Source organism: Ascaphus truei, chromosome 6, assembly GCF_040206685.1.
Source record: "Ascaphus truei isolate aAscTru1 chromosome 6, aAscTru1.hap1, whole genome shotgun sequence".
NCBI lineage: Eukaryota > Metazoa > Chordata > Amphibia > Anura > Ascaphidae > Ascaphus > Ascaphus truei.
In genome coordinates, this window is record NC_134488.1 from 19,927,560 (window position 1) to 19,953,682 (window position 26,123).

At 47.0% G+C, this 26,123-nt stretch overlaps 1 protein-coding gene across 11 annotated transcripts in view; it reads left to right on the forward strand.

Annotated features, from left to right (window-relative positions):
• The window catches only part of CASZ1 (castor zinc finger 1), a 268,349-nt gene that overhangs the window by 177,514 nt on the left and 64,712 nt on the right, over positions 1 to 26,123 (forward strand). For 3 of the 11 annotated variants that reach the window (XM_075603501.1, XM_075603512.1, XM_075603506.1), the window contains exon 1: positions 15,497 to 15,846. The exons of 7 other annotated variants lie outside the window; for them this stretch is intronic. In XM_075603501.1, the coding sequence (XP_075459616.1) occupies positions 15,798 to 15,846 (49 nt within the window). In that variant the 5' untranslated portion in view covers positions 15,497 to 15,797. Of the gene's footprint in view, positions 1 to 15,496; positions 15,847 to 26,123 lie in introns of those variants that run through there. One more of the 11 variants, XM_075603511.1, reaches the window with a different exon arrangement.

Sequence of the window (26,123 nt, forward strand, 5' to 3'; positions counted from 1 at the left end):
GGGAAGAAGAGAGAGACATACTGGGGGGAAGGAGAGAGAGACATACTGGGGGGAAGGAGAGAGAGACATGCTGGGGGGAAGAAGAGAGAGAAATACTGGGGGGAAGGAGAGAGAGACATACTGGGGGGAAGGAGAGAGAGACATACTGGGGGGAAGGAGAGAGAGACATGCTGGGGGGAAGAAGAGAGAGACATACTGGGGGGAAGGAGAGAGAGACATGCTGGGGGGAAGAAGAGAGAGACATACTGGGGAAGTATGTACCCACAGAGGGCTCTTTATGAAGGGAATGTGTACATTGTATGTGTGTGTATATATATATATGTGTGTGCGTGTGTGTATATATATATATATATATATGTATATACCCCCCGATGGAGTACGTGCGAAACAGGTTGAGGTATTGATGCTAGCCTTAGCATATATCACGTCGTCCCGTTCGGCTTGTGCCCTCGCTGTTGTCCGTTTGGAGTTGTGGTCCGGGAACCCAGTGCACCATGTCCTGCATGAATTACAGCTATGGACTCATTCCTTTCTGGATCTTCATGCAACCTCCCTGGTGAAGGGGCCCAGAGGTGGCACCGAAACGTTGGATACTTTTGGATATGGATTAAATTCACTTTTTATTTTTTTCATCTACCTGTAGTGCTGTCTCCTTCCCTGGTCATTTGATTTTGGGGAAGTATCTTTTTTATACTCTTTATGATGCGTGCACGTGCCAATTGTGAGCTAATTGTTTTGTTTATATGGTGTGCTTTCTCTCCCCTTTTTTGGGTGTATGTATGTGTGTGTGTGTGTGTGTATATAATATATTAAAAAAAAAATACTTGTGAGCACATTCACATGTCTTAAGACAGGTCTGCAACCCTGCCTTTCACCATTATCACCTAACATACAGTGCTTCCCACTGCAGTAAGGGATTCTGGGAAATGACGTGCAAATGAGCACAAAGTGCCACATATATATATATATAATCAGAGACAGACAGATATATATTTGGTATTTTAAGTGGATTTTCATGTCATTTCTTTAGTTTGGATCTCACCTCTTGCTGCCATCTGCCCCCATATAATGTTAACTTTTTCTATTCCAGCTATTCTCCTCTTTATTTTTTCCTTTTTGTTTATTACGGGCATTGTTGCTACATTGGCGGCAGCAGCAGCAGCAGCAGCAGCAGCAGCAGCAGCAGCAGCAGCAGCAGCAGCAGCAGCAGCAGCAGCAGCAGATCTGTAGTGATGGGATGAGATTTTCTGCAGGAGAGCAGCACAACAGACAATGAAAGTTTGGTGATTACTAGCGGCAGGAGCTAAATAGCCCTGTAACTGGTATGAAGGTTAATTCATGGTCTACTACACACAGAAAATATGATAGGTTTGTCAGACAGGAAAAGCACGGAGAGAAAAGGAGGTGGAGAATATAAGCTAATTCGCAGCCAGGGGCTGATGTGCAGCAGAAAATAAACACACACACTTGCATATACACACAATGACAGTGCTGCTACAGCATCTCGGCTACACGTTGTGTCTTCCCCTCTTAGCACTCGCACCGCACAAAGACACAGTCACAGTTGCATCGCACAAATGCAACGCCGCTTGTATTTGTGACAAAAATGTTTTATTTTGCAATAATTGTGTGGAATTTTGGTGGCACGAATACATGTTCCCGGAGTTCATTCCTGCATTCGTGTAGGTGGCTTGCATGCCAATCTCGTGAGCTGGCACCTTTGTGCCTTACTAACTCCTTGTTGGATAGATTGTGAAGCTCCCAGAAGTGCTACCCCCAGCACAGACTCAACGACCACAGGGGATTCTCAATGAAACTAAACAGTGTACACACCCAAACCTGTCCGGACTTTACCAGACTTAAAGCAGCAGTCCACGCTGCTGTTTTTTATTTTTGTATTATTATTATTTTCCCCTTTTAATATGTGCATCAATACAATCTACACAATGATAAATAATTAGCTAAGTTGCCGATCGATCTGTTCTCCTGTGATCGATCGGTGAAGATTCAGCACTAGGGTTCACTAAATGGCTTTCAGTGCAGCAGAAGAGGACCAAAGATGCAAAGTTCTGTGGGGAAGATCATGGGACCAGGCAGTCACTAGATACAATTGGTGCACTGCTAGAGAGAGGGCAGGGCTCAAAAAGGGGTGTGCCAGAGCCTGTTTCAGAAGAGGAAGGGGATGTGACTTTGTACATGGTTGCTATAGAAACAAAAAATGCTTGTTACATTATAATACATTAAAAATGCAATTCAGAGTTTAAAAAAAAACACACAAGTAGGATATTACTTGGTCTGCAGCTTTAAACTAATGCTGTATTTCAGGTGTTCATAGATCATGAGAGTACAGGACACTGAAATAGTATCAGGGCTTGGGGTGAGAGCAGGAAGTGGCTATTATCAGTGGGGACCTTTCCCTCCATTTCAAAAGTCCCTGAGGGTTAATTAGTGGTTATTGTACCATGTAAAATACAAGGTGGGGACACGTGGCCCGCAGCAGCATGGAGGCAGAGTACGGCAGCTGTGAGGGAACACACTTTTCCACGTGGGTGGCTGCATAGAGCGCCTTTTTATTCTCGTTGCTCAGGTAACTGTTGTGTAAGACCACTGAAGTCACATTATGCCGGCGGAAACAAAAATAACTATTACCGTGACATGACTAACCTTTAAGAAATGAGGTCTGACTGATCGCTCAGCCCAGGGATGGCCGGCCACACAGCAGCAGGCCTGAGGACTCTGAGCTACCAGGAGAGGGAACCCCTAAACTTTGACCAAAACAAGATGGCCAACTGGCTTAGTCTTCGACTGATTGAGCCACCTGTGCTGAAGCAGGGATATCCTGAAAACCTGACCTATTGGTAGACCTTGAGGACTGGTGTTGGCTACCAATGGATTAGCTGTACTCCGAGCCCTCGGAGAAGTCGGAGCAGGTGTGACCCAGTTGGGAGAGAGGACCCGTGAGCTTCTTAACAAACTGGATGAAGGAACGGAAGCTCACCACGAGCTGGTCCAGGAGCTGGCGAACGTCAAGCGGTCGCTCGGAGAGGTCATGGAGCAAGATGAAGATAACGACGACCACTCCCGCCGAAATACCATTCTTATCCGCAACGTTACGGAGGTGGTTGCAAATATTGGGGAACACCTTGCCTGCTTTTTTTAAAGGGGTGTATCCCCTAATCTTCTGCTTCTTGACAGAGCGCATAGGGTGTGAAGGCCAAGAGCTATGGGCTTTTGATAATCCGAGGGACATCATTGTTTGCCTCCATTGCATTAAAATGAAACGAGCTATACGGCCTGCCACAAGGAATCATCCTTTTTATGTTGCGATGGATGTGGTTAAACTACTTTTATTTGCTGACCTATCAAACCCTTCAAAAAAAGTTGAAATCTTTAAGCAAGTGACAGAGGCCCTTCAGAGCAATAATATTAAATATTAATGGGGGTTTTCCTTTAAACTAAGTGTAGCTAAAACGGTTCACAACTTATCATCGAGGATTCTGCAGAGGCAGAAATCTTCCTCCACCCCGTGGACCTCCATCCAAATACCCAGCGATCCTCGACCAATAACAACCTGAAACCCCCAAATTCTGACACCTATCTGGACCAGAGTGAGCTCGGGAAAGAACTCTCCCTCGGCCTCCTCTTAATCCTTCCGTGACCAGGATTCTGAGACGAACACCCTCTTAGCTCCCAGAGATGCACGGCCTCCTCTTAGCTCCCAGAGATGCACGGCCTCCTCTTAGCTCCCAGAGATGCACGGCCTCCTCTTAGCTCCCAGAGATGCACGGCCTCCTCCTGTCCTGGCCCTGATGCAGGCGGGCCCATATGAGGTTCTGTAGAACTTGTTGGTTCCCTGGAGGGCCCAGATACTGCTTCCCTACATTAGGGAACATAAAATATAAGGACTTATGTATGCGTTGGTTTAATTTCTTCAGTGAAGGTTATAAATGTCTCATTATATGGTAATAATTAACCTTTCTTTTTTTTCTCTCCATGTTCTTGTGTTCATTTCCTACTAAGTGTTCCTCGTTCAATGATGGTTGTAACGGTGTAAAATATTATCCACAGTTAATTCTTCTTAAGTATACCATACTCATCTAGCGTTTAGTCTTGCAATCTGCTAAGCAAGTTTAATTTTTAGGTAACTGGGAAGCACGCCAACCCCACCCTCTGCAAAATAATGACGGGTTTGACTTCTTCCCCCACCTTCTTTCCCCCCTGCTACTCTCTCTCTCCCCCATTTTATCTCTCTATCGCCCCCCCCTCCTCTCTCCTCTCTCTCTCTCTCTCTCTCTCTCTCTCTCTCTCTCTCTCTCTCTCTCTCTCTCTCTCTCTCTCTCTCTCTCTCTCTCTCTCTCTCTCTCTCATCTCTTTCATTTAATACCTTATGATGTCATCAATTCTCTGCCTCTCCAACCAGCATTCTTGCTTTCCCCTCACATGTCAACTGACTCTCACGTTTGTTTCTTTCTTTGTCTGCTTCCTGTCTAACCTTTATAGCTATCTGACTCTGTATCTGCCACCAGGCTATGTGCATTATGATGTCACCGATGAGCTATATCTGACAGAGGGGCGGACAGAATCATTTTATAATATAGAGAGATATGTTTATTAAAGCTACCATCTCTATTCATTATCAACACCCGTACCCCCCTCAGACAGGCGGACCTCGAAGTCCTGGTTGCCCTTACTGAAAGCAGAGATATGACTTACCTGTGGAACAGTTTACCTTAACCCCGGTTGGTTTGATATGTTACTGTCATAGGATAATTCTATTCGTAGTCACTGCCCAAGTTCTGTTATCTAGTGAAGAGTTTTAACTACTGTACTACTCAGCAGTTTCTAGCGTTTGGCAGGCTAACCTAGTCCAAGTTTAGACTTTGATCCCAATTTGTCAAATTTATACACCTAGCATCAGGTTTCATATCTTGATATGTTTTTTAAAAAAAAACAAAAACATTTTATTATGTTTATTAAAGTAAGCGTGTTTATTTTCACTGATAGTTTTGTAACTCTGTACTGTGGAGGGTTTTTGACACTTTTTTACTCGCCATAACTTGTTTAATACCTGGTTATACCCACATACCAGCTTCACGTTGCACAGCCAGCAACCAACCTCGCACTGATGAGACCCAAAAGGTCATAAACAGCCGTCTGTGAGTAGGGTTTCTGGCTCTGCACTTTAACCCAGGCGGTGCTGAAAAGCTGTGTGATATGGCGGGTGTAAGTTTATAGGGGTCCATGTCAAAATGGATTAAGATGTAAAGAGTGGCACGCTGTGCTCATTTGCATGTCATTACCCAGAATCCCTGGTTGCAGTGGAAGCACTGTATAATGGGAAGCACTCTATAATGGGGTGAAAGGCAGGGTTGCAGACCTGTATGAGACGTGTGATATTTGTACTTACTGTACTCAGTTGGTGGGGCTGCAGCTTTATTTCTCAATCCCACCTTTTAATATTAATATGCCTCGGGTGCTGCGGTTCGCAGGCCCTTCTTCTTCCTGTGGCTAGTACTGCATTGATAAGGCATGTTTCACAAGTGTGTTTGCCAACCAGTATCCAAATGGGATATCCTGTGCATTGGGGTTGGGCCTGTGTTTGCTTCACATTTTCTTACCATGGGTTGACGCTCTTGGGCTGAGCCCATAGAAACTCCAGCCGTCCGGGGGGGTGTCTGGGGGTCGGGCCAGTGACGTCATGGAGCTGGTTCGGCCTCATTGGGCGAACCGCTCACGTGACCGGCCCTCCGCTCCCGTGAGCGCTTAAACTAAAAAAAAAATGTCGGCTATGCCTCCGCACGCCTGCGGAAGCGTGCGCGAGCCCCTGCTAAAGCCGCTCTCATTGCGGCTGCAGGGGCTCACTGGCAAGCGTGAGCGCGGGTCAGCGTATAAGCGCTGACCATGCCCGCGGCCTAACCCTTGATCTCTTCAAACATCCCAGGATACGTTTTGTTTTTGAGTAATTGTATTTTGTTTTGCCTACTGTGTAATGCGGCAGGCATATACCTGTAAGGGTTCATCTTAAAATGGACATGAAGCAAAAGGTGACAGTGTGCTCATTTGCACGTCATTACCCAGAATCCCTTGCTGCAGTGGAAGCGCTGCATGCTGGGAGATAATGGGGAAAAGCAGGGCTGCAGACCTGCCTGAGACATGTGAATGGGCTCAGTGATATTTTTATTTGTTCTAATTTCTTTTAACATTTTAAACAAAATCATTTTGACCACTTATTACCTATCCTTGTTCTTCCTTGTTTTTTTACTTTTATCTTTCTTCCTCACAATGCAGATAAGGGCAACTAATGTCAGGTGCCTATGCATCTTTAAATTACATTTGACGTGTAACCTTGACCTTATGTCTTCTATTAAGATACTTTCACATCCTGTAACATTGTAGGTTTTAGGAGTCCCTGCAAGAGACGGTTAGCTTACAAAAGTTGTAATGCAGATATAATATTTTAATGCTATCACGCACTTATTATAGAAACGCTCTTATAACTCCGTTGGTCCCCTATGGACAGACCATGTACGTGAGGGTCGGCACACCAGTGATACTTTTATGGATATCCCTGCTTCAGCACAGGTGGTGAAGTCGAAGACTGAGCCACTGTTTTGAGCCACCTGTGCTGAAGCAGGGATAGCCATAAAACCTGGCCTGTTGGTGGCCCTTGAGGACTGAGTTTGGGACCCCTGCTGTCCGTCATGGCATTATGCTAATCTTGTAGGGATAAATGACGGGGGTGCTGACTGCGATCTGCTAGGAGGGCTGCCTTCCGTCGGTGTCACCGCAATGACATACAGATCATGTGATCGTGACGTGCCGGAGGGGGCAGGACCACGGAGATGGCAGGACCCTCTGGCACTGAGGGGTCTAATCCAGGAGTGGCCAACTCCAGTCCCTAAGGGCCACCAACAGGTCAGATTTTCAAGATACCCATGCTTCAGCACAGGTTGCTCAGTCATTCTGAAAAGGTAGAGCTGGTGCGTCTGCATGTTTAAATCCCATGGAGGAGAGGGTGCTGACGTTAACTTTACAGGTATTTATCTCAGAAACCAGCGTGTCCCCAGAGCTAAAATTCAGATCTGGCAATCCTCTTCTTCCCATCCATGTAAATAAAATAGCGGTGGAGGAGGGGAGAGGGCGGGGGGGGGGGGGTTAGGACCAAAAAAATATAGCAGGGGGGACTGGTCCTTTAAGGACCTACAACTAGTGGATGTTTGGATGAGACTGCATCCTCTGAATGAAGACTTCACCTTTTTCTTCGCACCCCATAAAAATCATATTCTCATATTGATTTCTTTTTAGTTAATGCTAAAATGATTTTCCAGGTCACACAAGAGAGCATTCATGATATTACATGGCCTGGCCAGGACATGAGAGATAGATGCGTTGATAACTTTGCTTTCCCAGTGTCTGCCCGCCAAGTTCCAAGTCTCTTTTGTGTGTCCCAGAAGTCTTGAAACATTTTGGGGGGGGGAGTTTAATAGCACCCCTGATACCTCTTTGCCCGTTCTCTGGGAATCTCTGGGAATCTCAGGAAGGAGTAATCCGAGGACTATCAGCATCTCCTCTGTTCTTAATGCAACCATAACCCCCCCCCCCCCCCCCCCCAAATGTTGTACAGCTTTACAATGAGTGGAGTTAGTCCATACCATATGTACAGAAGTCACAGGTAGTGTACACGTAATGCTTCATATTATACCAGTGTGACTTGCCCTTATCATCTGGGTGTGTGTGATGGCAGCTTTCCATGGGCTATAACGTAAACATACGTATCGGCGCAGTCTTCCTAATGCATTCTGTTCATGGGGTGTTTTGCAACTTTCATGTCCTGTTGCAAAAGAGACTTGGAGATTTGGGAGCTGGTAACTGAAACTGATTACTAATGCTAAAAGAAAGGCAAAGATTTAACCAGGACAATCAAGTTTGACCAGTTTTTTTTTACATTTTTTATTTGAAGAAACAAAACAAAACAAAAAACGCAACGACCATAATTGTGTGTTTGTTTGCTGGTTGCTGGACGCCTCTGCCAGAATCTGCGTGCCAAGCCTCGGAAGCTGGAGCCACATTTTTGAGCAGGATTTTGGGTACTCCCTGACATTGATCTGAGTTATTTGGGGATGTATCAGAGGGAAGAGGTGAAGGAAAGGGAGATTGATGTTCCAGAGGCTTCTAACAAGGGTGTATGGTATGGTAACATCACGTTCTGTTTCCTGGATGTATTTGTTTGACCAAGTATTGTAGGGACTTTCCTCATTTCTAGTACAATACTTTGTGTCTGCGTTGGTGAACAATCCTCTTTATATATGGAGTGTTGAAGAGAGAAAAGCAGCAATATGTCGACATTAGAGTGGTGAAGGCGGGTGTGAAGTGTTTTCATTAGAAGTAATGTTACAAGGCACATTCAAAGGCTATCACTAAATCTCATTGGCAAAAGGGTGAAGTCAGCACAAATTGCATAACCATTTCTGTTGTTTTTCCCTTTCGTATTGGATCAAGTTTGGTTATTGGATATACAGGAGTACTAGACTTGAGTACTGAAATAACATTTGTAATGAACGTACTGTGTCATTTCATTAGATATTGTTTGTGTACATGTGTTATGTTGCAGTATATGGCTCTGCTTTAAACCCGAGTCCCCTGGGCTCACGCCACTGATATAGCTCTCTCCAGCTGCCTGACGTAGCATTGCTGCGGAGGTCTGTAGGGCCATTGACCGCGTTGTTATCTGTGAGGAGAGAAACACAGGAGAAATGCTGAGCACTACATACGGGGGGCATGGTAGAGAAGCCAGACTGAGATCTGGGTGGGGGATTAGAATACAGGGGGACGTATCAATCTTTGAGGAATGGGCTGCTGGAACTGTATTGGAGCTGCACTTCCGGGTCACATTCAGTATTACTTACGGTTATCACTGAAAGAAGGGGAAATCTTGCAAGTTCGGCAGCAATGGGTCCAGCGGCTGACTCGGGATTGGCATAGACAGAAAACCTGTTTGGTTTAGTGCTGCTTGCTCATGGCATTGACCTTTAGGGGAAAACAGCAGAGAAAAACATTGCAAGTTCTTTCGCTCTCCTCCACTCCTGCTTTCAAACCCCAGTGTGGCAGGCGGGTGATACAGGGGCTGTGCCATTCTCTGTCTCTCAGTGACCATGTGCACTATCCATACCCATTGCAGTGCAGCTGGTTTACCAGTCAACGTAATGTGTGGGTAGTGGGCTTTTGTAAATACATAAAGCGTATAATACAGGTTCTGTGCTAATTTCTTGATCGGGTGTAATATGGGGCTGTGCGTGAGTCTAGCTAATTATATATTTTGTTATCCAACGCTGTCAATGTACACAGCACATAATTTGCCGGCACAATACATTCCTGCCCCAAGGAGCTGACAATCTAATTGTGGATGCCTGAGGCACAGAGAGATTAAAGGCGACTTGCCCAAGGTCACAACGAGAGCAGACACTGGGATTCAAAGCCAGTTTGACCACATGAAAGGCAGTGTTCTTGCCACTAAGTTACTCCTCCATCCCCATGTCATAATAAAAGGATCTATGAAGAGCTATAGGTGAAGGTTAATGGTACTGAGGGTATGCCGAGATCTATATCAGGGGGGCCCAACTTCAGTCCTCAAGACCACCCAACAGGTCAAGTTTTCAGGATATCCCTGCTTCAGCACAGGTGGCTCAATCCATGTCAATCACCCGGTGTGGCACAAGAGCAGCGGTGGGCAACTCCAGTCCTCAAGGGCCACTAATAGGTCAGATTGTAATCATATCCCTGCTTCAGCCACCCGTGCTGAAGCTGGGATATCTTTAAAACCTGACCTGGTGGTGGGGGAGGGGGGGGAATTGAGGACTGGAGTCCTGCTCCTGATGAAGGATATTATACAAGGATCATGTCTAAAAGAGTTCAGATGAGGTTGTCATGTGGAAATTGGTAGAGTATATTATATGTAAAGGTTGCAGTGCAGTGCTTCAATAAACTGTTGTTACACATAGTGGATGTGCTGATCACTTTTGTGTATTGGGGGTGTGATACAGAGCCCTGAAAAAGAGGGGGGGAGAGGGGTGTTTTGTGCAGAAACAAAACTGTCACATTCAGATAAGTAGGTAAAGAAACAGAGCCATTCAAGGTTTTCTGCTTCGTTTTTACTGAAACGGAAAGATGTGTGTTTTTTTGGGTCTTCAATTTCGCATTGGAGAATTTTATAATTTAGTAATTAAAATCTCTGATAGGCTTTAGAAATTGCAGCTAATTGAATTTAATGGGAAGATGATTTTCAATTTTATTTGATTACCGGGACCCCTGGCATTGGCATTTATGGGAAAAAAATGGAGAACGCACTGTGTGGGCTGGGATGGCAGAATTGAATTGGGGGTAATCTGATTTTCTCATCATGACATTCACTATAATTTTCCTATAATTTTCCATTAGATATCTAGTTTACAAATACTCACTAAGAAGCCTAGAGAAAGGAGACTGCCAGCTAACAGGATTATAGAGACGGAGCAGCCAGTGTGCCAACTGCACTAATGCAAACTCTCTGCCACGCCTTAGTACACAAAGATAGAGCAGCTAACACACATGCACAAACTGGCACACACGGCTAAAACACGTTATAGGACAGCACACAGAGCTCAGGAATATACATACAGAGAATGCACATTCAGGTGCAGCGTGTGACATTGTTTCCCCAGATAACACAACATTGTTTAGCATTTATAATGTCACCGAGTTTTGTAAGATTTCAATGGCAGTGTTGTTGCAGAATATCACAAGTCCAGGGCCCCCCACCCGGGAACGTGTGTGAGTTGTGTGAGGCACCTCTGGAGCAGTGGGGGGGACGGACGTTAGGGAAGGAGTCTGACGTCGGTGTGAAGTCGGACTGGTTTAGGAAGGTGTCTCGGGGGCTCCCAGCACCGTGAGACTTCCCTCATGCCACAGGAACATGTGAGAGACAGCCCTAATGCGGGAGACTTGTCATGGATGTATGTTCCACCAGCGGGAAAAATGAAGCCCACTACATCAGTACATATCTCGTAAGCTGTTGATTGTAAGTTGTTATGATTTTGACACAACATTGAGAGTATTGAGTATTAAGAGGTACTAGAAAATTGTAGAGCGTTGTGAGGGATTTGAAAGTGTGCGAGCCACGACTGTGCGACAATGTGAGCTCTCCAAGTACTCAATAAAAGAGCTTGGATGAATTGGGCAGGGTGAGATATGGCCGCCTTTGGGTAATGTTGTACCTGGTGGCATTGAGCGTGGCAATAGACACAGTAGCTGGGAGAAGTAGTATAGTGATAGCTAGAAGCATTGGTGGAGTGATTTTTGATACTAGAAAAAGTAGTAACATTTGTCCCAAATCCTCGAGCCTACAGGCATTACGCCCTTCCTTTGTATTGGCATTAAGCCAGCCGTACTTTGCGTACCATCTATTCTCTGACTCACATCAATTTCCATACTTAAATAAGAGAGAGAGCCTTGTTTGATGTTGTTACTGTGAATATCCAGGACACTCCACCATCAACGGGATTGATGGTTTCCTTCATTGGCCACGTACATTAGGGGCAGGTGCAGTGGTCCAAGCCGAATAAGTAATGACTTGTAGTGGCTTTATGTTCGGATAGCTTCATGGTCGGGCCCACCGCTTATTTGTAGACTTGTGTAGCTGACGACAGTTTTGTCCATCCATTATCTCTTTCATCTCTCTGGGTTGTAGACGGACACAAATTCTCTTCATAAAAGTTGCCGGTGTCCTTTGTGGAAAGAATTCCCCTATTTTTCACTAGCATAATTTACGATGCACAACAACAGAGGGTTTGCTTGAGGTCAAAGGTGAGCCCCAAAATACTGTCCTTCGTGCAAATTGAAAGGAGACACAAGGGTGCTGCAAGTCAGAAGGACAGTAGAAAAAAGAGCGAGAGAAGACTCGATGAGTGGTACATGAGAAGACAAGGGACAATGGAAAGGGCGATGAGAGAAGTTTACTGTGATAAATCTTGTTTGGCCTCTCTGGCCATAAAACAGGGTATGGCCGCTTTGTATCACTGACCTTCTATGAAGATCATATTTGAGTCCTGTGTAGGAGCACTTCCACTGAGAATATTACCACGGGTGCTCTCTCAAGAGCGTGGAAAGGATTATACTTGTATGAAGACATGCAGTAAAATAAAATTGGAGGTCATGACATTATTTCCCCTTTTTTTTATTTCCAAACTACAGTGGGTGTATTTTTCACATTTTGCATGTAGGGTTTTCCTCTTCCGTATAAAAGCATATCTTTTGCACTTCTTAGTTGTGTTTTTCAACAGGGGTTCCTAGGAAGCCTTGGGTTTTGCAGGAATCCTTAATAGGTTCCCTGCAAGTTTCAAGTAATTTGAGAATTGTTCCAAATACAGAAGAATTTACTATGCATCAGATCTCAGACGCGCTATTAGAGAGGGTTGGGGTTCCTTACAATGTATCTGATCTCAGACACGCTATTAGAGAGGGTTGGGGTTCCTTACAATGAATATGATCTCAGACGCGCTATTAGAGAGGGTTGGGGTTCCTTACAATGCATCTGATCTCAGACACGCTATTAGAGAGGGTCGGGGTTCCTTACAATGCATCTGATCTCAGGTGCGCTATTAGAGAGGGTTGGGGTTCCTTACAATGAATATGATCTCAGGCGCGCTATTAGAGAGGGTTGGGGTTCCTTACACTGCGTCTGATCTCAGACGCGCTATTAGAGAGGGTTGGGGTTCCTTACATTGCATCTGATCTCAGACGCACTATTAGAGAGGTTTGGGGTTCTTACAATGCATCTGGTCTCGGACGCGCTATTAGAGAGGGTTGGAGTTCCTTACACTGCATCTGATCTCAGACGCGCTATTAGAGAGGGTTGGGGTTCCTTACAATGCATCTGATCTCAGACGCGCTATTAGAGAGGGTTGGGGTTTCCTTACAGTGTATCTGATCTCAGACGCGCTATTAGAGAGGGTTGGGGTTCTTACAATGCATCTGGTCTCGGACGCGCTATTAGAGAGGGTTGGGGTTCCTTACAATGCATCTGATCTCAGACGCGCTATTAGAGAGGGCTGGGGTTCTTACAATGCATCTGATCTCAGACACACTATTAGAGACGGTCGGGGTTCCTTACAATGCATCTGATCTCAGGTGCGCTATTAGAGAGGGTTGGGGTTCCTTACAATGTATCTGATCTCAGACGCGCTATTAGAGAGGGTTGGGGTTCCTTACAATGTATCTGATCTCAGACGCGCTATTAGAGAGGGTTGGGGTTCCTTACAATGTATCTGATCTCAGACGCGCTATTAGAGAGGGTTGGGGTTCCTTACAATGCATCTGATCTCAGACGCGCTATTAGAGAAGGTTGGGGTTCCTTACAATGTATCGGATCTCAGACGCGCTATTAGAGAGGGTTGGGGTTCCTTACAATGTATCTGATCTCAGACGCGCTATTAGAGAGGGTTGGGGTTCCTTACAATGCATCTGATCTCAGACGCGCTATTAGAGAAGGTTGGGGTTCCTTACAATGTATCTGATCTCAGACGCGCTATTAGAGAGGGTTGGGGTTCCTTACAATGCATCTGATCTCAGACGCGCTATTAGAGAAGGTTGGGGTTCCTTACAATGTATCTGATCTCAGACGTACTATTAGAGAGGGTTGGAGTTCCTCAGAATTTCAAAATAGGGTTCCTTAACAAAAAAAGGTTAAAAAACGTGGCCTAGTTAGTGTGGGTGAGCGCGTCCTGTACTGCAATCAGTCTGAACTAGTTGGAATGCCGAAAACGGATTAGTCTAGGTCAGGGCAGTACAATCTTTTTTCCCTGCGCCCCCCTGCCGGCTCTTCCCCCTCTCTTCGCGCCCCCTCTAACCTTGGCTCCGGCGTCGGTGTTGCCACGTGACGTCACATAACCTCGTGGTGTCATTTGACGCCACTTTGCCATGGCGACAAGTCTCCAGGAGCAAGGTAAGTGCAGTTTACAGAGACCTTCGCCGCCTCCCCAGCACTTAATTTAATTGCCTTCGGGAAGTGCGCTGGGCGACTGTAAACCCCGCCCCCCCCGCAGACAATCTTGGGCACCCCCCCCCCCCCCCAGTTTGCGCACCGCTGGCCTAGAGCAGTGTTTCCCAAGTCCAGTCCTCAGGGAACCCCAACAGGTCAGGTCTTAAGGATATCCCTGCTCCAGCACAGGTGGGTCAATCAGCGGCTCAGTCATTGTGACTGAGCCACCTGTGCTGGAGCAGGGATAGCCTTAAGACCTGACCTGTTGGGGTTCCCTGAGGACTGGAGTTTGGTAACACTGGTCTAGGTAGTCAGGGATTTCCTGACAGGGGGGGCACAAAAACAATGAATATTTTCTTTGTATATTAATATGATTATTTGAATACAAATATTGTGACGAGCACGATGTGGTCAGAATGTGCTGGAACGTCCCCTAAAATTCTGAGGATATCAAAGGTTAATCGTAGTTTCTCCCAATGTATTTATATGATGCAACACTCAGGAGATGGGTTATTGTGATGTTATCTCTTATCGTGTTGCTTTTTACATGATAGCTAACTGGAAAGGATTTGCACCTGTTTTGTTTTTTTAATGTGCGTTACAGTTATATTGAAGTTTGTTAATGTCCCAAAAGTGCAGTAGACGGTAAAACAGCTTAATTGTGTTCATCTTTTTAATTGTAGCAATTCATCTAGTCTTCTCCATATTTAAGAGATTTGTGGTATATTATTATCATTATTTGTAGTGTGCGCAGGCTTAACGTGCAACGCGTAGTTGGCCCTTCCAGTTGAACCCCATTCATTTCAGCTCCGGAGAACTTCTGCTTCCGGAGATACTTACCTCGGTAGGGGGTGCCGTTTTGCTAGCAGGGTTCACGTAATGGCGGAGTTTCGGAGCCCCCCCCCCCCCGCGCCATGCGGGCCAATAGGAAGCCGTGACGTCATCCGGTGATGCCCATGTGGCGCAGGAGCTTTAAACTTTGCCGAGATACCGGCACTACCTTTGGGGGTCCGTACCTCGGGATGGTGGTCTGGGGAGAAAGCGGAAGTTTCGATAACTGTCCACGCCGACTGAGAATCTTTTTGAAGCAAAGACCCTCTTAAATTGGGGAGAAAAACGCAATCTGGCAAATTGTGGCGTAGTATGATATTGGGTGATGGAGGCGTAGGTGAGAGCGTCCGAGCTGGAGGAGGCTTGGGCTCAGTAACAAGTGGAGTTTGAGCTGGGTGGGTGGGTGGGGGGGGGCACTGGTATGTGTGACCTGTGGGCACTGGATTGCAGGAGTTAGTAGTTGGTGTCCCTTCCCATAACTCTGTCCTATATGTTTGGGAATGTCTTGTGCTTGTTCGGAGCTGTGACCCGCCTCCTGCCTCAGGGAGTCAGAGGTTTGGGATCGCTGTGAAGCAGGAAGGACAGCCCCTGAGAGAGCGACACACTGATAGGGCAGCTGACGCTCTCTGGCTAGGGTTGTGTGTGTGTGTTTTTTTTTCTTCCAAACACCATGCTGGGAGCTCATTCACTCCACAGCTACCTCCGAGGCAGCGCTGCTCTGAGAGAGACACACAGGGAGACAGAGAGAAAGGGGCTGGGGCACTCTCTGATCTTTCACCTGCCCTCTAGCCAGTTGGGAAGGCCATGAGGAGGCGTTGCCATCCCCGCTCTGCCAATCCCAGCCTGCCTGCCTGCTCCGCTGACAGAGGCTCCCACAGCCACACACAGTGACATCAGTCAAACAACTTATGATCCGGGAAGCAAATCAGCTGCAATTAGATATTAATGAAGTATTATGAAAGTTGATTATTTAAGTGAATTCAGCTTTGGACACTCTGACTATGGTGAGTACACACCGCACTTGCCCGCTGTTTTTACTGTTGCTCTTGTATGCTGCATATGACTTTAAATAAACCTGTCTCGCTGTCACTTTATCTCTCGCTGGTCTCTCTCTCTCTCTCTCTCTCGCTCGCGCTCTCTTCCTGACTCGGGCTGGCTTTGTTTCTGTTTTGAGGGACAGGCATTGTTTGGCTATTAATAGGTTTCTCTTTAGCTTTATATAGTAATGAGCTGAGAGGTGGCCTTCTCCTGTCCAATGGAAGGGCACTGCTGCTTTGTGAAACTTTCCTGCTGCCGCCTGCCAGAGAGGGGGTAGAGTTAGGGCTGCTGCGGCGTGTGCCAGTTTGGGGACAATGTAAGGGGATCCCGGCAGCCCTGGCTTATGGTGACAGCTCGGATGCTCGGCCACTATGAAAGTGGGGGTCAAAGCGGTTGATTTAAATGCCGGCAAATAGTTATTGGCTATAAAATCGAACTTTGTGAGTTTGTTGTGGCCGCAGTTTTGCTGCCTGCGAGACGCTTACTTATCGCTTAGTGACCCCCAAAATGTACACAGTTGGGGAGCCGGCTTCCTCCGTCCTTCCCAGGAGGTGATGGGTATGATGGACGGAGCCTCGTTCACTTTCCCCGAGCAGGGACAGAAGTTGGGCTCTTTAAACAAGTGACAGAGGGGAACTGCTGGGTTCTGCTGAACCAGAAGCGATTTTGCTGTGACCGAGGAGAGGCGACAGCTGAAGGGGAGAGAGACACGGGCAGGGAGGATTGTTTGGGGAACGCTCGTTTCGTGTTATTTTCCCGGCTTCTGGTTCTTCTGGTTTTTTTTGTTGTTTTTTTTTTTTTTTTGGTTCGCAAGTGACTGCGTAACCCAAAAGGAATTTTATTAATTTGGGACAAGGCAGTGGCTGCTGAGAGCGATCATTATAATTTAATGGTTTCTTGGGAGGATCCCATCTATCGTTTCATATTGTGTGTTGCGCTTCTCTCTCGCTCTCTCACCGCCTGCCCTCTCTGTCTCTGTCCGACTGCCCTCTCTCTCTGCCTGATCTCTCTCTTTCTCTGCCTGCCCTCTCTCTGCCTTCTGTCTCTCTCTGCTTGCCCTCACTCTGCCTGCGCCCTCTGTCTCCGCCTGCCCTCTCTCTGTCTCTCTCTCTCTGTCCGCCTGCCCTCTCTCTCCGACACCCTCTCTCTCTCTCTGCCGGCCCTCTCTCTCCGCCTGCCCTCTCTGTCTCTCTCCGCCCGGCCCTCTCTCGTACAGGGGACGGGTCCCAGGTGTGCTGGGGCAGAGGAGGAAACAGGTCCCTAGCTCCGACCTGACAGCCGGGAGGAACGATAAGACAGGGGGGCAGTGGGTGGCAGTTGAACCTTCCAGGCATTGTCTGGGAACGCTGTTGCTCTCCTTGTATGTTTGCAGCACATGTTCGGAGGGGTTTCCGTGGTGACTGCCGATCACACCCAGGAGATGTTCCAGCTTTAAAAGAAAAGGAAGGGGGGGGGGGAAACAGAGAGGGAAAAGCTCACTCCCCTGTCCCATGTACGCCACCCCCCTGTCAGTCAGGCTTCCCTGACTCTGTAAACTCTAAATTAATGGGTCTCGTTGCACTCAGAAACATGATGGGTTTGTGCCTTTTTTATGCTCGGCGGATGGTGCAAAAACCGGTAAAGCTGATTTCTATTTGAGTTTGCCGGTCAGGAGGTTTGAACTCCTTACAAAAAAAAAACCCAAACTACATGACATTGATGTTGTCCCATTCAGTACCTACCTGTATGTGAAGCGAAACCAATAATCAATCTGGATCAGTCTCCGTCCCAGCCGGCCTGTGATTGCGTATTCCCACTGCACCTCGGGCCTAGTGGCAGTTGGACTTGCTATTAGCTGCGATTGCTCTCACCGCTGACAGTGTGTGCAGTGCTATACAAGGTACTGTAGCACTTTACAGGCAAAACAAAGCCCATCTGAGCACTGGCAGGAAAAGCGATTTACTCACAAATCAGATTTATCATCTTAATCTCAAAGCGAAATGAACACGACTTCATTTTTACTTACGCCTATTGAGGCAGCATAGAAGTGTCTGCTTTAATATAACTAGTTTGTCAAAAAAAGCAACTTTTATGTCTTTTTTTAAAAATTTGTGATATAATACCATTTTTATTTATTTAGCCCCCATTGTAACAGGTGGGGTCTAGGGACCTTGTCACAGGCCCACTTTATTCTGAACTTTACTTTTTGTTCTGTTCCTTTTCGTCTCCCCCATGGATTATTCCCAAATATTCAACTTGCTGCTCTACTGTCCCATTTCATGTATTATTGCAATATTTTATACCTCTAAATTTCTAGTATGGCAGGGGGCGGCCAACTTCAGTCCTCCAGGGCCACCAACAGGTCAGGTTTTAAGGATATCCCTGCTTCAGCACAGGTGGCTCAATCACCGACTACCTGAGCTACCTGTGCGGAAGCAGGGATATCCTTAAAACCTGACCTGTTGGTGGCCCCATGAGTACTGGAGCTGGCCACCCCTCTAATATGGTTTTGTCCTAATGCTGCACTCTGACCAACAGGCAGCACTCTCATATTTACAAGGTTGCATAAAATATCTGCTGCATAAATCTCACCATTTATGCCTAAAACGTATTTTGATCAGTGCTGGTTGAGTTAACCCCTCTGGTCCCAAAGCGACCCGCAACATATTGCTTTGCAGGGCATGCCAGGTTCCTGTGATGGCAAAGGCATTAGGTCAGGAGTGGCCAACTCCAGTCCTCAAGGGCCACCAACAGGTCAGGTTTTCAGCATATTCCTGCGTCATCAGCACAGGTGGCTCAATCAGTGGCTCTCAGGCAATGTCTACCTGTGCTGAAGCAGGGATATCCTGAAAACCTGACCTGTTGGTGGCCCTTGAGGGCTGGAGTTGGCCGCCCCTGTCTTGGGTCACTCAGGGCTTCAGGCCCTCAGCACCCAGGCAGGTTTCGTGTCGCCTGCCCCTGCAGCTCACTCAGAACACATTTTCAGCGTGGCGTTGTCAGCAGTAAAAGATGCCACTGTCGTCCCTAACTCACCAGGCCCCAAGATGACAGCAAATTTACATTTTTTAATTAAACGAGTGTTACGGGTATTTTTTTTTTCCCTTTTTTTTTTTTCTTTCTTTCTTTACGAGAGGGCCGGGTTATGCAAATGAAATGGTTGTGTACCAAAGATTAGCCGAGTTTGAAAATAAATTCAGCCAACACTGACATATGAAAGGAAAAGTGGCTGCTTGACATTAGCCCCTCTTAGGATGATTTCCCGAGGGGCTGGGAGGAGGCCTGACACCAAAATGCGTGCTGCGGTATGAGAAGGAGGGCTGTTGCACTCTCGTGACATCACACTCGTGTTCACTGCACAGAGGGTTTCCCTGCGTGTGCAAATAGTCAGCATTGCGTTACAGAGAATATACATTGCTGGAAATACATGTAATACAGCAGGGGTGCTCAGCTCGAGTTCACCCCCCCCCTCCCCCCAGGATATCCCAGCTTCAGTATAGGGGGCTCAATCAGACTGAGCCACTGATTGAGCCCCCTGTGCTGAAGCTAGGATATCCTTAGAACCTGACCTGTTGGGGGGTGGGGGGCTTGAGGATTAGAGTTGAGCACCCCTGTACTACAGTGTAAAAATGTGTTGGATGTCCATATAACAAGGTTTCTCCACTGCAAAAGTGGGGCAAAACCCCCCCGCCAACCAAATGTACTAAGAAAAAAGGGATTTTCTTTGGTAAATCTGGTGCACTATTTTTGCCTCCGTTTTGCAGCTGAGAACGTTTGATAAATGATCCCCTGTTATTATTTCACACTTTCTTGTAGTTTATTTTGAGACCCAAACAACTGCTATTGCAACTATCCAATGCTTTACCAACAGTAGGGCCCATGCACCCCAAGAATAGCCATACATGGGAAACAGTAGGACCATGCACCCCAAGAATAGCCATACATGGGAAACAGTAGGACCATGCACCCCAAGAATAGCCATACATGGGAAACAGTAGGGCCCATGCACCCCAAGAATAGCCATACATGGGAAACAGTAGGACCCATGCACCCCAAGAATAGCCATACATGGGAAACAGTAGGACCATGCACCCCAAGAATAGCCATACATGGGAAACAGTAAGACCATGCACCCCAAGAATAGCCATACATGGGAAACAGTAGGACCATGCACCCAAAGAATAGCCATACATGGGAAACAGTAGGACCATGCACCCCAAGAATAGCCATACATGGGAAACAGTAGGACCATGCACCCCAAGAATAGCCATACATGGGAAACAGTAGGACCATGCACCCCAAGAATAGCCATACATGGGAAACAGTAGGACCATGCACCCCAAGAATAGCCATACATGGGAAACAGTAGGGCCCATGCACCCCAAGAATAGCCATACATGGGAAACAGTAGGACCATGCACCCCAAGAATAGCCATACATGGGAAACAGTAGGACCATGCACCCCAAGAATAGCCATACATGGGAAACAGTAGGACCATGCACCCCAAGAATAGCCATACATGGGAAACAGTAGGGCCCATGCACCCCAAGAATAGCCATACATGGGAAACAGTAGGACCATGCACCCCAAGAATAGCCATACATGGGAAACAGTAGGACCATGCACCCCAAGAATAGCCATACATGGGAAACAGTAGGACCATGCACCCCAAGAATAGCCATACATGGGAAACAGTAGGACCATGCACCCCAAGAATAGCCATACATGGGAAACAGTAGGGCCCATGCACCCCAAGAATAGCCATACATGGGAAACAGTAGGACCATGCACCCCAAGAATAGCCATACATGGGAAACAGTAGGACCATGCACCCCAAGAATAGCCATACATGGGAAACAGTAGGGCCCATGCACCCCAAGAATAGCCATACATGGGAAACAGTAGGACCATGCACCCCAAGAATAGCCATACATGGGAAACAGTAGGACCATGCACCCCAAGTATAGCCATACATGGGAAACAGTAGGGCCCATGCACCCCAAGTATAGCCATACATGGGAAACAGTAGGACCCATGCACCCCAAGTATAGCCATACATGGGAAACAGTAGGACCATGCACCCCAAGTATAGCCATACATGGGAAACAGTAGGGCCCATGCACCCCAAGTATAGCCATACATGGGAAACAGTAGGACCATGCACCCCAAGTATAGCCATACATGGGAAACAGTAGGACCATGCACCCCAAGTATAGCCATACATGGGAAACAGTAGGACCATGCACCCCAAGTATAGCCATACATGGGAAACAGTAGGACCATGCACCCCAAGTATAGCCATACATGGGAAACAGTAGGACCATGTCCTTGGACACATCTGGAGCAAATTGCGTCAGTTTTTCCTTGATATACAGATCCCCCCCCCATCCCAAAAGGCACTACTGTTAGGAAGAAACATGTCGGAAAGGGTGAACAAACCTGGCAGAGAACGTGTCTGTGTGGGGGCTTCTATACTGTATACAGGCGTACCCCGCATTAACGTACGCAATGGGACCGGAGCATGTATGTAACACAGACATACCCGACATTAACGTACACAATGGGACCGGAGCATGTATGTAACACAGACATACCCCGCATTAACGTACGCAATGGGTCCGGAGCATGTATGTAACACAGACATACCCCGTATTAACGTACGCAATGGGTCCGGAGCATGTATGTAATACGGAAATGTACTTAAAGTGAAGCACTACCTTTTCCCACTTATCGATGCTTCGGTACAGGTAGGGAGCTGGTATTGCTGTTAAGGACGTGCTGAGGGGAATCAGCGCGTCACTACTTCGGCGGCCTGTAGGGCAGAATAAGTGTCCGTACTCGCGAAGCGAGCGTAAGGACGCGGGTATGGGGCTACTGAAAATATGTTACTTGCGAGTGAGTGTCCTTACACCGGGGTATGCCTGTACTTCCCCTACTGAGAAGCAATGATCCCTCTCAATAGGAAACACGGTGGTCACTACGGATGTTGACAATAGGCAACTAAAATGTATATTTCATTGGCTTTTGAGTACGGCTTCTGAGTGTGCGTAAGTTTGTGTCAGGTCCAGATGCCCTGTAGTAGACCAACATGGGACATTGTACTCGATGTGTTTGTTATACACCTGCTTGTTGGAACCTCGCTTGTGCAACTTCTTACGTAGCAAAGTAGCAGGAAAGAAGCGCAGATTCAGAACTAGTGCGCAGACTTCGCTCTGCATGTTCCCTGGTGTCAATCACATACAGTGAATGAGCGCTTTTACATAACACAGGTACTAGGAATGCATATGTCGTTGCCAGTGCTTTACATGTATTGTAGCAGCAGAATCCCTGCAGTTTTCATGCAGACTTAGGCTGCGCTTATAGTGCCGGCGACAGCAACGCGACGTCGCGTCAAAACAAATGCATTGCCGCCGTCGCGTGTGCTTATAGTAAGCGCGGCGCTACGGAGTGACAGCTTGGTCGCGATCGCTGGAAATCATCTCAATTTGGTTTTCCCAGCGACCGCAGCCTGACGTCGCCATCGCCGGCACTATAAGCGTAGCCCTAGGCTGCGCTTATAGCGACGGCGACGCGAATTCGGGCGAAAACAAAAGCATTGCCGCCTCGGCGTGCGCTTATAGTGCACGCGACGGCGACAAGCGACGGAGCAACGTCGCCAAAACCCGCCGCCGGCAAAATTTGATTTTTCAAGGGCCGCCGCGTGACGTGACGGCACTTTAACAAGTCAAATTGCGGGAATCCAGCGATGCCGCCGACCGGCGAAACATAACTTTCGCCGGTGGCGACGGGTGACGTCACCCATCGTGTCGCCATCGGCGGCACTATAGGCAAAGCCTTAGTGAGAATGCAGAATGTCTTTAGCCCAGGGGATCCCAACTCGAGTGTCCCCTTAAACAGGTCCGGTTTTAATGGATATCCCAGCTTCCGCACATGTGAGCCACTGATTGAGCCTCCTTTGCTGAAGCAGCAAATGATTGAGCCACCTGTACTGAAACATGGACTGATTGAGCCACCTGTGCTGAAGCAGGGATATCCTGAAAACCTGACCTTTTTAGGGGGGCAGGGAGTGGTATCTTGAGGACAGGAGATGAGAAGCCCTGCTTCAGCCTAGTGGGCCTCTGCTACAAACTCTTCATACATGCAAATATAATTCAGCACATTAGTAAAACAGCAGATTCTCCCTTATTAAGATGAGTACGTTACATTGTTTCGCTGCAGTGGGAGGGACAGGTAGTGTAACAGATTGATTGGATCATATGATGTAGATATTTTCCTATGCAACCAAGGTGGCTTGTGACGGAAAACCATCCACTAATTGCACCAAACACGTGCCAGGTTAAGATCCTCCCCGTTGTGACATGGGGCGGGAGTTAGCTGTAGGTCAGGCTGCCAAGTTGTGCAGGTGAGGCGTAGGAGGCTTCCTTGTTTCACCTCTGAGCAGACCATTTTCACAGATTTTGGCAACCCTTGGATACATTGTGTTTACTTCAAACCAGTAGTTTTTATGCGTAAACACCACACCCTAGAAAAACACACATCTCTACCATATAGGAAGTATCGGTATTTACACTCCCAGTGAAACCGCAAGTGATGTATAAGGCTGCGAAGTCGCGTCAAAACAAATGCATTGCTGCCGCCGTCGTGTGCGCTTATAGTAAGCGCGACGGGGCGGAGTGACGGCTTGGTCGCAATTGCAGGAAGTCATCTCGATTTGATTTGTCCAGTGACCGCGGCCTGACGTCGCCGGCACTATAAGCGCAGCCGAATAATGACTGCAGCTACATGTGTATGACGAAGAAGATTGTGAGGTCAGCCTCTGCAGTGTGCGCAAGGCGCTTCGGCTGTGAATTGGAGTCACTTTGCTGCTTTCTTTGCTGGGTCTGTATACGATCAGTCTAACGTGCAGTGGCGGTGGCTGGAAAGATGAGGCATATCTTGTAGGACAAGATTATAATCTCTTCAGGGGAGACATTCATCGTGCTTTTTAAAGAGGCAATCCAAGATGGCACAGGAATAGGATTGTAGTAGGGGGTCTCCGGAGCTGAACCCCATTAATTTGAACAACGGGGACCCCCTGCTTCTGGAGATACTTACCCCCCATTGGGGGTTCATATAATTGTGGCGTTTCAAAGCTCCCGCACTCTGTGGGCCAATAGGAAGCCGTGACGTCATCAGGCTCGTCTTCCTATTGGCCCACGTGACACGGGAGCTTTGAACTTTGCCGAGATACCAGCATCCCCTTCAGAGGTCCGTATCTCGGGAAGCAGGGGGTCTCCGGATCTGATGTTAATGGGGTTCACCTCCGGAGACCCCCTGCTTCAACCCTATGTTTAAAAAAAAATAATAATTATAATAAAATGAATTGCATGAATTGCTCCTTTAACATGCAGCCTTATATAGCGCTGTGTACACTTGCAGTGACATATCAAAATGTAACCGATAAAACGATGAGTGTGACATGTTTATAGTGGGGTGACGTGGTCATCGCGTGGTCTGCGGACTTGTAAATTGTTCAAAGCCTTTTTTTCACATGCTCATAATTTGTGGAGAAAAGTCCAATCCCCATAAAACCTTTTCATGTTTATCAGAATACATTTGGGTTATTGGTTTGCCAAAAAGCTTTTTATTTTTGAAACACTTATAAATGAAAAGTGCAAAAAGACTTGTTTAACGCCAGACCTGGTGGGAACTGTTGGTCCAAAATGGATCGGGCTGTGCCTGGGTGTCACAGTTCTGGACGCGAGTCCATAATTGGGCGTTTTTATTTGCTGCGAAACCCAACATTTCCGTTTTTTATGCATTTTTTGTGCTTTATAGGAACCCTCCACGACATGGCTGCACCCACTGCCTATTATTAATGTTCTTGGTGGGTTTGAAAGTATGTGCAGATACTCGGCACAGATGTACAGTGCAGCATACTTATTATTTGGGGGGGGGGGGTTAGAAAAAAAAATCATGCTATCATGAATGTCTTCTTTGTTGCCCTTACTTGTGGCTATATTATGCCATTCTTTCTTTCATAAAATCCAAGCAGTCCTCAAGGGCCACCAACTGGTCAGGTTTTCAGGATATCTCTGCTTCAGCACAGGTGGCTCAATCAGTCGAAGACTGAGCCACCTGTGCTGAAGCAGGGATTTCCTTAAAACGTGACCTGTTGGTGGCCTTGAGGACTGGCGCTGCACAGGCCCGGTATAAGGTATGGCAAACAGGCTGTATCAGTGTTCTGTGTAACAGGGACTTCTTCCAAACTCCTCACTGTGTTATTGGGATCCCGAACATCATTCTGACAAACGGCGCCACCGTTTTCAGTGGCACTAAACGGATGCAAATTGTATCTCCTTCCATTTTGTGGGCGCTTATTAAGGTCATCCACAACCTACTCAAAAGGCTTTGCATCAATAAATTGGCACAAAATGGCAAACAAAAGTTTAGCAATCCACCTAAATTACATGCAAAAAGGCTTCATTAATAATGAATTAGCAAAAATTACTCGCAGCGAGTCATTTTAATATCACTGGCATTTCTGGCTCTTTGATAGATAACCCTTAGATTGCCCTGTTAATTGAATGGGGGGGGGGGGGGGGTGAGGGGGGGTAGCCCTAATATCCTGTTTGGGCTGTGTGTCCTCTTTCTGTTGCCATGAATATGATCGGATTCGGAGGGTTTTTACTCCCGACTCCTAACTTTGGGGAGGAGACCATTGCATGGAATAATTAGTGCAGGGAACCAGCTGTCAGTGGGAGCTCCTGGGGGGGCGCGGGGGGGGGGGGGGGAGAAAGGCTGACTTTGTTCTATGACTTCAATTTAAAAGGAAAAAAAAAAAGTGACACTTGATCAGCCCAGTATGGCAGAGAGACACCTGTTAGCTGGGCTAAGTGAGCAGGGTGCTTGTTTGATCCGGAGTCCTGTTCAGCGAGGGAAGGAGGTGCCGCCACCGCAGAGTCTGAGTGCGGGTTCACAGTTACTAACTAGCTGTAGGTCACAGGAACTAACTTGTGCTCAACTCAAAATAAAGGATCAACCACATTGGGGGTACGGGGGAATGTGGGCAAAATGTGCTTAGAATAAGTAAATACAGTAGGAGAGGGGGCGTTTGAAAGTTTGTGTGTTATACTTAGATTGTAAGCTCTCCCGGGCAGGGATTTCCTTTCCTATAGTCTGACTTTATTGCACTTATTATATTATTATAATTTCCTGTACTGTATTGTCTTTGTACAGCGCTGAGTACACTGCGGGCGCAATATACAGATACACATATACACGTGT